Raw genomic sequence first — 12,500 nt, forward strand, 5'->3', positions numbered from 1 at the left:
TCTGTCTCTCTGTCCCTCTCTCTCTCTCTCTGTCTCTGTCTCTCTCTCTCTGTCTCTGTCTCTGTCTCTGTCCCTCTCTCTCTCTGTCTCTGTCTCTCTGTCCCTCTCTCTCTCTCTCTCTCTCTCTGTCTCTGTCTCTGTCTCTGTCTCTGTCTCTCCAGCTCTGCAGGCTAAAGCAGGAACTAGCCCAGATGAAGCAGGAGCTCCACTACAACCAGATGGGCGTGGAGACCCTGCAGGAGTAAGTCATACGTGTTGTAGTGAGTGAGTGAGAGAGTGAGTGACCCTGTGGAGCCCACCCTTCCTCTTCTTCCTCCCCAGTACACTGACCTCACCCCCGCAGGTTCCCACCCACACACACCCTCTCCCTCTGTCTGTCTTCATCTCTCTTTCCCTCATCCTCCTCATCCTCACTCCACTCAGCTTATACCTGCCGGTCGGTTCAACCCCTTGCCCTCATTTTACAACCAGGGTTTATTCCGGCTATTTACATATGAAACGAATGTGTCTTGGCCCGAAGGAACTCGCACAAACCGTAGTAGACAGGCCATAAACAAGCAGCACAAACATTAGTATTCAGTTAAAAATGAAGATTGGAGTCATACTGAAGTACTTGGATAGCCCTTAAAACTGGATAGAGAACCTGAGTCATGTTATATTAGTAGGTTTTTTATGGAGGGTGATAAAAACAAGAACATAACTAGGAGTGACTCTTTCCAGAAACATTTCCCAACTTATGTTGTGCTCTGGGCTTCAGTTTAATATAATTTAATCATGTAATTGAATCTTATAACGAAGGTGTAATCTTTACAGCCGTACAGCAAATCAGTAAATAAAATAAACATAACTTACAAAAACTTTATTTATAAAAATTGTAGGGCTACGTTTCTATAAATAAACTGAACTAAATATTATCCCCCACCACTGATTTCACAGTAGCTATGTGTCTCTGAAGATACAGAAAGGGTAGTGTTTGAGGAGGGGAGGTTTGGAGGAGACGAGGATGTGAGGAGACGAGTGGTTGAGGAGACTTTGAAGAGGGAGTTTGAGGAGAGGAGAGGATCTAGGTTTAGGAGAGGACAGGGCGAGCGAGTTTGAGGAGGAGGTGAGCATTTGGAGAGAGGAGAGTATGTGGAGTGGAGGGGAGAGAGGAGAAGAGAGGAGAGCGTTTGGAGAGAGGAGAGCAAAAGGATTTCGAGGAGAGCAGAGAATTTTTTCAGCGGAAACGTGGGGACTCCACCCCAGGAAGAGGATGCCCAGAGCCGTGGCCCGGACAGGAAGTAGCTGTGTGGAGGGGGGGGTGGGGGGGGGGGGGGGGGGGGGGGAGAAGAAGGAGGGGGTGCATTCCTCTGCTCTTCCTGAGTCCTGGCCACTGGCTCTTATCTGCTAGATAATACACAGCCCTCCGCTCCCAGAATAGCCAGCACAACACACTGCTTGCAGAAAACACAGATTGATCCTTGACTGTGACTGTGTGTGTGTGTGTTTACACCTAGTCCTGAATGTTTGTTGTGGTTCACGCAGCGGTAGGGAGCCGAGGACGCTATTCTTTTCGAATAGTTTCAGTAGTTCGAATAACTTCTATTGTTTGAATAGTTGATATTGTCCGAAGAAGTTTCTATTGGTCAAATAGTTTCTATTGTTTCCTCAGCTGATGTTGCCAATATGGCCGCTTGTTTCCCCTCCTCGCCGCCCCACAGGGAGCCCCCCCCCCGCTCCCCTCAGCCCTACTGCTGATGCCAATGCATTCTATATGCATACATACATGCATGCATACATACATACATACATGCATGCATACATACATACATACATACATACATACATACATACATACATACATACATACATACATACATACATACATACATACATACATACATACATACTATGTGTGTAGGTTTATTTATAAGCCTTCATGTATGAATATGTGTCTCGAATCTAATATATGGCTACATTTGCGTCTATGGATATAAATGATGCGTGTAGGAATATATAGATATATCATTATGTATATATATCTTTAAAGTGGTAAATATACACAAACAGCCAGAGGTACTGGAGCCACTGAGCAGAGCCCAGGGCCTGCCAGCAGAAGGGGGCCGCGGGGGGACAAAGCACTGCTTGTTTAGGGGCGGCCAGGCCCCTGGGCAGCAGAACAGTACCTGCTGTTGAAGAGGGAGAGGGCTGTGGTGGGGCCAGAACCACATGCCAAGGCTAGGTTCAAGGCATGCAGGGCCTTAGCAGCACCCAGTCTTCGTCGTCGTCCTCCTCTTCCTCTTCCTCTTCCTCCTCCTCCTCCTCCTCCTCTTCCTCACATACGCACACACCTTCAAGGCCAGGGGTCCCGGGAGCCCCTTTAAGCACCCCTATAGACTTAAAACCCTCCTTAAGTTGGGTGAATTTGGAGTCCTATTAGGCGAATGGATTGTAGTTGGTAATGGCAAGCTATTATAATGTAGTTTGCTATTATAGTTCCCTGTGTTGGCGGGTGAGGTAAAAAAACACAAGCTAGTTTGTTTATTTGTATTCCTCTCTTTCTGGAGCATTTCTGTCAGCCAGGGAGAGCTAGCACTCGGCTATGGCTGGCTACGCTGAAGGGCTAGCTCACGTTTCACTTCCCAACTATTTTGGCCTTTGCAACTGGGCCTTTAAAAAAGGAAAAAAAAAAGACTCGCGTGAGAACAGATTAAGATAAATGTTTACCCTGGCCTAACTGTCAACATAACTTAACGTAATGTTTCTTGATGCTGTTCGTGGAAACAGTGATTTCAGAAATCATGAAGTTAGTGGCCCCCCTGCTATGAGCATATGACTTAATTTATTGAAGTCGACCGACCATGACTTGATACTGATGCGTTTCCCAATGAAAACATTTCCCCTTCAAGACACGGCCCGGTCTCTGGTAAGGAAGGAGCGAGGTCATCTCTAACTTGAGTTATTATAATGAGGTGTCAGAAGAGGGGGGGGGTTGATGCACAGACTATAATTAGGAGGTGGTGAGTGTCTTAATGTCCAGTGAGATGATGAAGCATCGCATACTGTACCTCCTTCTGAATGAAAATTTAAACTCATTTCATTCACTCACTGTTCCCTTACTAGACTAACAACATACACTCGCATACATTCACGTACACGAGCGTGCACACACATTTTAGGATGCAGTGTATATTTGCAAAAAAAATATTATTTTGATCACTTGATATTTGTTGAATATTTTGTAAACATGTTCCCTTTTCTGAGGGTTATGTTGAAGGGATATTTTTTGATTATTAAAAACATAAATGCCCCCTAAATTTACAGATAATCGGTTTAAGGTCTAAATCGCGTGTGTGTGTGTGTGTGTGTGTGTGTGTGTGTGTGTGTGTGTGTGTGTGTGTGTGTGTGTGTGTGTGTGTGTGATTTTACCCCAACCGATTCGATTGGTTGGGCTAAAAGTGTCTGCTGAATGATTAAGCATGGTTTATTTCTTGTGTTTGCCAGGATCGACAGGAAGATGTCCAGCAGTCAGACCAACTACAAGCTGGACGAGGCGCAGGCCATCTTCAACGAGCTGCGCAGCATCAAGAAGGCCATCAGCACAGGCGAGAAGGAGAGGCAGGACCTCATCCAGGTAGGCTCCTCCCATTCCTGTAGGCTCCTCCCATACCTGTAGGTTCCTCCCATACCTGTAGACTTCATCCAGGTAGGCTCCTCAAACATAAATTTCAGGGACTATAATTCACCTGCAGAGTGATGATGCTGTAATGTTCACTATTTGTCTGTCTACAGTGTCAACTATAATGCCCGATTAGTAAAATGGGTATAGTATTTGGTATGCCACAAACCATTCAGTGTTGTTGGTCCATTATCAGCCATGTTAAAGCACCGTTGTATGTATGTCAATACCATCGATACATTCCAAAACAAAGGCGTGGTTCTGTGTACCTGAAAAGAAAACAGTGGCGACATGATTTTACAATCAATCCAGATTTGAGGGATTTGAATAAAGTGTGGTTACTTATTCACTTGTGTTTCAGGGCTGCTGCTAAACAGCCAAAAGCCAATGTTTTCGAGCAAAATGTAATATTTGAGAGCCTTTTCAAAACCCTCACTTAAATCCGTGTTCATATACCGGTAACATAATTTCTTTATTGTTGCGCAGTAATGAACTCTCCCTTTTCTTGTGTTCCTCTCAACCAATCAGAGCCTGGCTAAACTGACGCTGAACTTCCATAGCAACACATCGCTAGGGGATGAGTCGGTGAGCGCTGCGGGCGACTTGGCCAATCAGCTGCAGTTCTGCGAGACGGGCTGCCAGACGGAATACCTGGGAGAGGTAGGCTGCCCTCCAACCCCCAGGGGGCCAACGGCCCCACTGCAGGCCCGGCCAGAGGCACTTCTGCTGGGCCCGTTGCTGCGGTGCACTGCCCTCAGCCTGGTCCTCATCCCGACCTTAACCACACCAAAGCTAACCTTATTCCTAGCTCTAACCGTTGTATGCAAACTTGCCCATATACCCTAACTTTAACCATCTTTAGACCAATACCTGTCCGACTTATCCATTTTTATTTAATATCCAAAACTAAAGCTTTTCCAGAATAAATACCTGAGCAGTCTTCCAGAGTTGCAGACCTCAAAATGAATGTCGCCCAACGCCATGAAAACAGCTGATAAACAAGTCACTGGGTTGCTAGGAGACGCTTGATGGCACTTGATGGATTGCTAGCTCAAGACATTTTTTGCGTTCTCTTGCAAGTCGCGACAGGGTGGAATGAGAAGCATGAAGAAATGTTTGAGGATAATTCAAGATGTTATATGAGTCTGTTAACATAAATTTTACTGTGCCAAATAAAGTTTAAGAGGGTGCTGGAATTTATGAATTAATTATAAACGAATCTTGGTGACTGCTTTATTATTTTATAGCAGCAGGCACTAGCATAGGACAACATGCTACTATTATAAAACCTTCCAAAAGTTGACACGGTTGTTGTGATTTAACCTTCACTCCATCAATCTCTGATGCCAGTTTTTAAGTCGACCTTGTGTACTTAAACTCCTACTGTGTAGTTAGCGTCACCACTTCATCTCTAGTGTGTGTTTGGCATTACGGTGTGTTTGTGTGTGTTTAAACTCTTACGGTGCTTTGACCCTTAAAATTGTCAAATTAAATTCAAGAGTTACATGACCACTCAACCAGTGCAGGGGGAATTTTCTTACGGTTGACGCAAACATAACAGAAAAGTAAAGCCGATGTGTAACTCAATACATATATAAAGTAAATATATATATATATATAAAGTGCAGTGAATATTGGCGATCGTGGCTATCAAGCTAAAGGTCGACATTGCCTTGTCATTTAATCTCCTCTTCTCTTCCAGTACGGTTCAGATTCCTCTCCGTTGGTGGACAAAGTGAAGCTCAACTGGCAGTATGAAGAGGCCAAGAAGAAGTAAGTATCCTGACTCACCAACCTAGAGCTAACACAGTTTGAGTTAGCAGAGAACTAGCACAGTTTGAGTTAGCCCCTTTCCTCTCCCAGTAAAGGAGACATAACACGCACACAGAACATACACTCACACACACGCACACATAACATGTACACACAAACACGTGTGCACTCATAACATGTACGCACACATAATATGCAAACAGGCAACATGTACACCACAACATGCACAAATATAACATTCACACAGAAAAAATGCACACATAACATACACAAAGACAACATACACGCACAAAATATACAAACAAAATGCACGCCAACACAAAAAGCAGACACACACAACATGTAGACACAAAACATACACAAACAAAATACACAAACACACACACACCATGTAAACGCACAACATGCACAAAAGAAAATCACAAAAAAAAAAAGAAATCACAACATGCACACACATCACATCACATATCACACACAAAACATGCAGTCTGCCATGAAATAACCAAGTAAGCATTATGTTGGCCATGACATGTGAAATGGGACTTTTCCCGAAGTGTGTGTGTTGAGGACGGCAGGGTGTTCATGTTGCTATGCTGACTGCTAGAATGCCAACTATGAGATCAGAGTTGATGGAGAGAGGGAGAGAGCAGGACCTGTGGAAACTTCTGTGTTCCGCCTCTGAGTCACAGTCTGAACTCAAACACATAAACATCGTTTAATTTGATCCTTGGACCCGGTCTCGGGCCGGGGTGGTGCTGGCCTCACTGAGGTCCTCAGAAGGCACCTGTAGGGCTATGTTTTGGGAGTCTTGCCAAACGGGTGGAACAGTACTGCCCTCCTACACTTTTCTGCCAGCCGCCAGTGCCATAGAATGTATAAATAAATACATATAGTGTATTAGAGTATAAAATCGAGCTGTGTGCGAGCAAATGTAGGGGAATGTAAAGGGCGTCTTATTCAGCAAATGAAACACTATAAAATATATAATAAGATAATGTACATCTAGGACAGATGGTATAATGTATTTGATAATGTACATGTAGGATAGATGGTATAATATATAATGTGATAATTTACATGCAGGATGGATTGTATAATTTATGATATGATGATGTACATGAAGGATAGATGGTATAATATGATAATGTACATGTAGGATAGATGGTATAATATATAAAATGATAATTTATAATGATAGATGGTATAATATCTCATGTTATAATGTTCATGAAGGATAGATGGTTATGATCATATGATAATGTACATGTGGGATAGATGGTATAATATATAATATGATAATGTACATGTAGGATGGATGGTATAATATCTGATATTATAATGTTCATGAAGGATAGATGGTATAATATATAATATGATAATGTACATGTAGGATAGATGGTATAATATCTGATATTATAATGTTCATGAAGGATAGATGGTATAATATATAATATGATAATGTACATGTAGGATAGATGGTATAATATCTGATATTATAATGTTCATGAAGGATAGATGGTTATGATAATGTACGGTCTTAAATCTCATATGATATGGTCATGTAGGATAGATTGTATGATATTGTCCATGTATGTTAGGCTAGCTGGTATACCACCTCGTGTGTCCCTGTCAGGGTGCAGAGCATCCAGCAGCAGCTGGCCCAGCTGGAGGGGGAGAGCTGGTCGGGCCAGGCCGAGGCGGAGCGCGACCGGGGCTTCATGCAGCTGGTCCGCGAGAAGGAGGCGCTCCTCCAGGAGATCACGCTGCTCGGCCAGCAGCCGCAGCCCGCTGACACCTCACTGCAGCTGGAGGAGGAGCGCCGGAGGCTAGAGGAGGAGGTGCAGCAGGCCCACACCTCCCAGAACCAGGGGGCCAACCAGAGGTACGAGGGGAGGTGGGTAGAGGGGAGGAGGGGGGAGAGAGGGAGGAGGAGATGGAGGGGGAGGAGGAGGAGGAGGAGGAGGAGAGGGAGGAGGAAGACGATGAGATAGAGGAGGAGGAGGAAGAGAGGGTAGAGGAAGAGGAGAAGAGGCAGGAGGGAGAGAAGGAGGGGGATGAGGAAGAAGTTGAGAGTGAGGAGGAGGAGAGGGATGAAGAGGTTAGTGAGGAGGAGGAGGAGGAGAAAGAGAAAGAGAGGGAGGTGGATAGAAGGAAGGAGAGGGAGAGGGAGGAGGAGAAGGTGCCGTCGGGGATCCTTTAGGTCAATATTTGATGTTATTGGTCAATAAGGTTGTGGAAGTCACCACAGAGCGCCCCCGAGGCAAACATCATTGGATTTTGGGGTTTAGTGTACCAATGTTTTTTGGAACTTGAAACCCAGCGGTTTACAGATAAGGGTCACAAATGGCTAAGATTTGTATTGTAGGTTGGGTATGGAATTGTTTGGTGTGGTGGAGTAGGTTTACATCATATACCTGTATGTGTCCCGGTAGGATCCTCCTACAGGAGAAGAGGAACATCCTACTGAGACAGCTGGAGGAGGCCACGCGGCTCACCACCTACCTGCACTCCCAGCTCAAAAGGTGTCTGCCTGCCTGCCTGCCTGCCTGCCTGTCTGTCTGTCTGTCTGTCTGTCTGTCTGTCTGTCTGTCTGTCTGTCTGTCTGTCTGTCTGTCTGTCTGTGCGTGTGCACCCTGTGGTTAATGCCCACTGCTAGTTATACTTTGCATGGCATGCACTGTCGCTGTGTGACTCAGATAATAGGCGTACCGTAATGTCCACCCTGTCCTCTATGATTGACTAATGGCATGCTTCCACACCAAAAAATTCCACACGCTACATTATCATTATTTGACTTTGTTATTGTGCTCTTCTAGTATTTGTGTTTTATTAAATACACTATATTACTGGGGTTGTTTTGTCCTTCTATAGCACTGGTACTATTGTTTTAGTACGCCATACAATATACATATTAGAATTGTTGTTTTCTTGTATTCGTCGAGTACTGATGTCCACCTACTACCACTCTCCCTCCCATTCCCCCTCCCCCTCCCCCCTCCTTCTCCCCCCCCCCCCCCTCCCCCTCCTCCTCCCCCCCAGCCTATCAGCCAGCTCCCTGACCGTGTCGTCCAGCAGCAGCCGGGGGTCTCTGGCGTCCAGCCGGGGGTCTCTGGCGTCCAGCCGCGGCTCGCTGAGCTCCATCAGCTTCAGCGACATCTACGGCGTGCCGCAGTACGAGCGCCACGACGACGCCCACGAGCCCCACCCCCGCTACCTGCTGCCCGCCGACGTCCTCGCCGCCGCCGCCCGGGATGGCGCCGGCGAGGCCGTGGCCCCGCCCCCGCAGGGCAAGCCCAAGCGCTCCCAGGACACGCCCCACTCGCTCGCCTCGCTCTCCTCCCGCTCCTCGCTCTCCTCGCTGTCCCCGCCCAGCTCGCCGCTGGACACGCCCCACGCGGCGGTGGCGGCGGCGGCCGTGGCGGTGGCGGCGGCGGCGGGGGGGGCGGGGTCTCAGGACTGCCCCCTGGCCCAGATGACGGAGGAGTACCTGGAGCTGGCGGGGCGCTGTCTGTTGGAGGGCCGGCGGGGCCAGCAAGCCCCGCCCCTCCCGGAGGAGACGGGCGCCGCGCCGAGAGACGCCGGGCATCAGGGGCCGTTCACCTCCGCAGGCGAGTGACCTTACGACCTCTGACCCCTCGGTGGCCTGAGAGACGGCCTGCCGTGTTCTCTGAGCAAGGCACTGGCTGTAAAAAAATTGTGGTATGCTGACCTTTTTTGGTGTGTGTGTGTGTGTGTGTGTGTGTGTGTGTGTGTGTGTGTGTGTGTGTGTGTGTGTGTGTGTGTGTGTGTGTGTGTGTGTGTGTGTGTGTGTGTGTGTGTGTGTGTGTGTGTGTGTTTGTGTGTGTCTGTCCAGGAGTCACCCTGAGGTGCAACAGCGCCAACCGTAGCGGGCGGCGTGCGCGTCGCGTGTCTGCAGGCCCCTCGGAGGACGCTCTGGCCACGGACAGCGGCGTGTTCGAGGCCTGGGGCCGGAGGTGAGGCGAGCCCTGCCCCCTCTTCCTGTCTTTGTGTCTCTCTCCGCCTCTCAATTGATTCCAATACAGAAGAGCTTGATTATAATCAAATTCTGTCACTGGTTCCTTCTCTCTCTCTCTTTCCTCTCTCCCCTCCCTCCATCTCTCCTCCCAATTTGTTTCCCCAATCCATCTCTCCTCCCAGTTTTTTTCACCACGTCCCTCTGACCCGGCTTTCTATAGCACTGGCGCCATCTAGTGGCAGTGGAGGAAAGAACACTTGATGACATAGTCGAGACGTCTTTAAACGTCCCTTTTAAATCGGGAGTTGAGAATGGTCGTGAGATAGATTGTGAGAGCTTTTCTCGGTCTAAACAGGCAGGAACAACCGAGAAGGATGTTCCTGCCTGAAGGAGACAACCGAGAAGGAGACAAGCGATTGCATATCCACCTCCGGAGATGGTGCAAAAACCATGGCTGTTATAAAAATCGGAAGATCTGTGTGCACAAGGGCATATGAAGGGGGATCTCTGGTGAATTAACCCTACATGTAAATAGACTTAGACAGTTGTGAGAGAGCTGCGTCTTTTTTTAAATGTCTGTTACAAGGGTAATTCAAGAATGGTTGTAGAATCTATTTGTATCTTGTAAACAGGGCCATGGCCTCTCTGTTTCAGAATCCAGTAGTTTATCTGACCTACGATAACAATGTGGTGAAATACAAGTCAGTCAGTCATTCAGTTAAGATAGCAGTAAGTGAGCTATCATTCCAGTCAGTGATTTAATATTGAGTTTAAATGTGAGTAGAAAATTTCAAATGTGAGCCGGCGAGTTCAAACACTTTAGGTTGAAATGTAAGACAGTGAGCTGAACTTTGAATGAGTGAGTTCATCATGTCAACAATAGTCCTTGTGGTGTTAGTAAGTGAGGTTTTACGTGTGCTCCTATAGGACGGAGGAGTCTGAGGAGCTGGCCTACATGAAGGAGCTGGCGTCTGTGAGCGAGCCGGTCCAGATCCATCTGGGTGTGCTGTGAGTACAGGACCCTCAGCACTGACACTAGCAGACCCAGACACCCGACCGGTGTTACTGACACTCGCCTCTCTACTTCTGAACAGCATCTCTGTGTCTCCTTTCAATTCAAAGATTTCAACGGCTTGGAAAATATACAATTACATAAGCCAAAGCATATATGCATAGTAAAAAAAGCTTCTTATTTATAATACTCAAAAGATTACAAAGACTGACTTACAAGACTGTTTACATTTACTGGTAATGGTACACATTTTGATTGTAAGTGTTAACGTCTTAATTTCTCTCGGCCACTCTGTCTTTGCCTCTCTCTCGCTCTCTCTCCTCTCCCTCGTTCTTTCACTCTCTCTTTTTCCCCATGTCTCTCTCCCTCTCACCATGCGTCCCAGGTACGACTCGACCTCTCAGAGTCTCCTGTTACATCTCCTGCAGCTGAAGAATCTCAACAAGTCCACAGTGCGAGACGGACACAAAGTGTGAGTGTCGAGGGAGAATGGTGTAAACACTGTCTTATGGCTCTGTCACTCTTAGCACTTCCTGCATTCTCAATCGGAAGTCCTTTTTACATCTACATCGTGACATCTATCCGAGGCCCTTATTAAAAGCTTAGAAGTGAGGCAGCGAATCAAAGGAATCGAAGCACAGAATCACATTGGCGGCTGCCACAGAAATTCTACTTTAGGTGCTACATGAGCAAATCTACTTATGAGAAGTCACTTTTGATAAAAGCATCTGCTAAATGTACATGTAAGCAATGTACGCCGTCTTCCTGGGGGGATTTTCTTTGACAAGATGCCCAAACCTCTACCTTATTTTAATTACCTATAAATTAATAAATAACCGTGTATACTGTCACTTTGGATTGGATTGTCCGCTCAATGTCTTAATGTCTGGATGTAAACGACCACATACAACTTTTGGCTTCGCCCCAGCTGGGGTTGACCTGAGACCTGGGGTTTGTCGGTCGGAGCCCCATGCTGCTGCGGGCCTCAGAGAACCGTCCCATGTGTATGACCTGATGTTATCCTTGGGGGGGGCAGATACGTGAAGGTGCACCTGGTCCCGGTGGACGCCGGCCGGTCCTGCTGTGCCTTCTACTGCTGCAAGGCCCTGGAGCCCACGCCACACGTCACCTTCAACGAGGGCTTCCGCATCCCCGTGGCGACCGCCGCGCTGGCGCCCTGCGCCCTCCAGCTCTCGCTCTGCTCGCTCGGAGCGCAGGCCCACGAGGAGCTGCTGGTAGGCCGGGCTTTGTCCCCTACTCCGTCCATCGCCCCCCCTTCCGCCTTTACCCCCTAGGGGTCTTGCGTGTCTGTATCACCGTCTTTCAGTTCAATTCTGAAGTACTTGAATTCAGTTCTCTGTGTGTCCGTGTCTCTCTCTCTGTGTCCGTGTCTCCCTCTCTGTGTCCGTGTCTCCCTCTCTGTGTCCGTGTCTCTCTCTCTGTGTCAATCACTCTTTCGCTGTGTGTCTCTATCGCTCTCGGTTTCCTTCTGTGTCTCTCTCTTTCTCTCGCTCTGTCGCTCCACCTTTCCTCCCACCCTGGACCCCAGTGTAGTCCTGGCAGCATGCTGCCCTCCCACCTCCTCCTCCTAAAGCAGGGTCAGAATCTCCAACCACAGGGGGGAGAGCGCCACCTCTGGGTGACACCCAATAACAACTGGTTTCTGATTGGCTGGGATATCCATGGTGTCAGCCGTGAAACATGAGTTGTAGTAACTGGTGTTTCACAAGAGGTGGCGCTGTGACTTCTTGTTATGACTCCCCATGCATTTCAGTAACCCTGATGGAAAACTCAAATCAGATTTGTAGTTGCTTCCTGATTCATTTTGTGTGTGTGTGTGTGTGTGTGTGTGTGTGTGTGTGTGTGTGTGTGTGTGTGTGTGTGTGTGTGTGTGTGTGTGTGTGTGTGTGTGTGTGTGTGTGTGTGTGTGTGTGTGTGTGTGTGTTGCAGGGCACGGCCCAGCTGGGTTTGGCAGATTGCGAGGGGGGTCTGGAGATGGTTTTCCATTGGCTGAGAGTGCAGATGGTGGGTGGAGCCGAGCAGAGAAGTCACAGCCGACAGCAACATGACGGCCAGGAGGA

At 47.6% G+C, this 12,500-nt stretch overlaps 1 protein-coding gene across 1 annotated transcript in view; it reads left to right on the forward strand.

Annotated features, from left to right (window-relative positions):
* The window catches only part of wwc3 (WWC family member 3), a 35,163-nt gene that overhangs the window by 14,979 nt on the left and 7,684 nt on the right, over positions 1–12,500 (forward strand). Inside the window, exons 5-16 of the mRNA XM_030372787.1 lie at positions 162–241; positions 3,484–3,613; positions 4,187–4,318; positions 5,361–5,431; positions 7,065–7,313; positions 7,864–7,953; positions 8,471–9,039; positions 9,285–9,405; positions 10,335–10,415; positions 10,805–10,891; positions 11,456–11,654; positions 12,370–12,500. The exon at positions 12,370–12,500 is cut by the window's right edge and continues 22 nt beyond it. Of these exons, the coding sequence (XP_030228647.1) occupies positions 162–241; positions 3,484–3,613; positions 4,187–4,318; positions 5,361–5,431; positions 7,065–7,313; positions 7,864–7,953; positions 8,471–9,039; positions 9,285–9,405; positions 10,335–10,415; positions 10,805–10,891; positions 11,456–11,654; positions 12,370–12,500 (1,940 nt within the window). The remainder of the gene's footprint in view (positions 1–161; positions 242–3,483; positions 3,614–4,186; positions 4,319–5,360; positions 5,432–7,064; positions 7,314–7,863; positions 7,954–8,470; positions 9,040–9,284; positions 9,406–10,334; positions 10,416–10,804; positions 10,892–11,455; positions 11,655–12,369) is intronic.

Source organism: Gadus morhua, chromosome 12 (genome assembly GCF_902167405.1).
Source record: "Gadus morhua chromosome 12, gadMor3.0, whole genome shotgun sequence".
Classification (NCBI taxonomy): Eukaryota; Metazoa; Chordata; class Actinopteri; order Gadiformes; family Gadidae; genus Gadus; species Gadus morhua.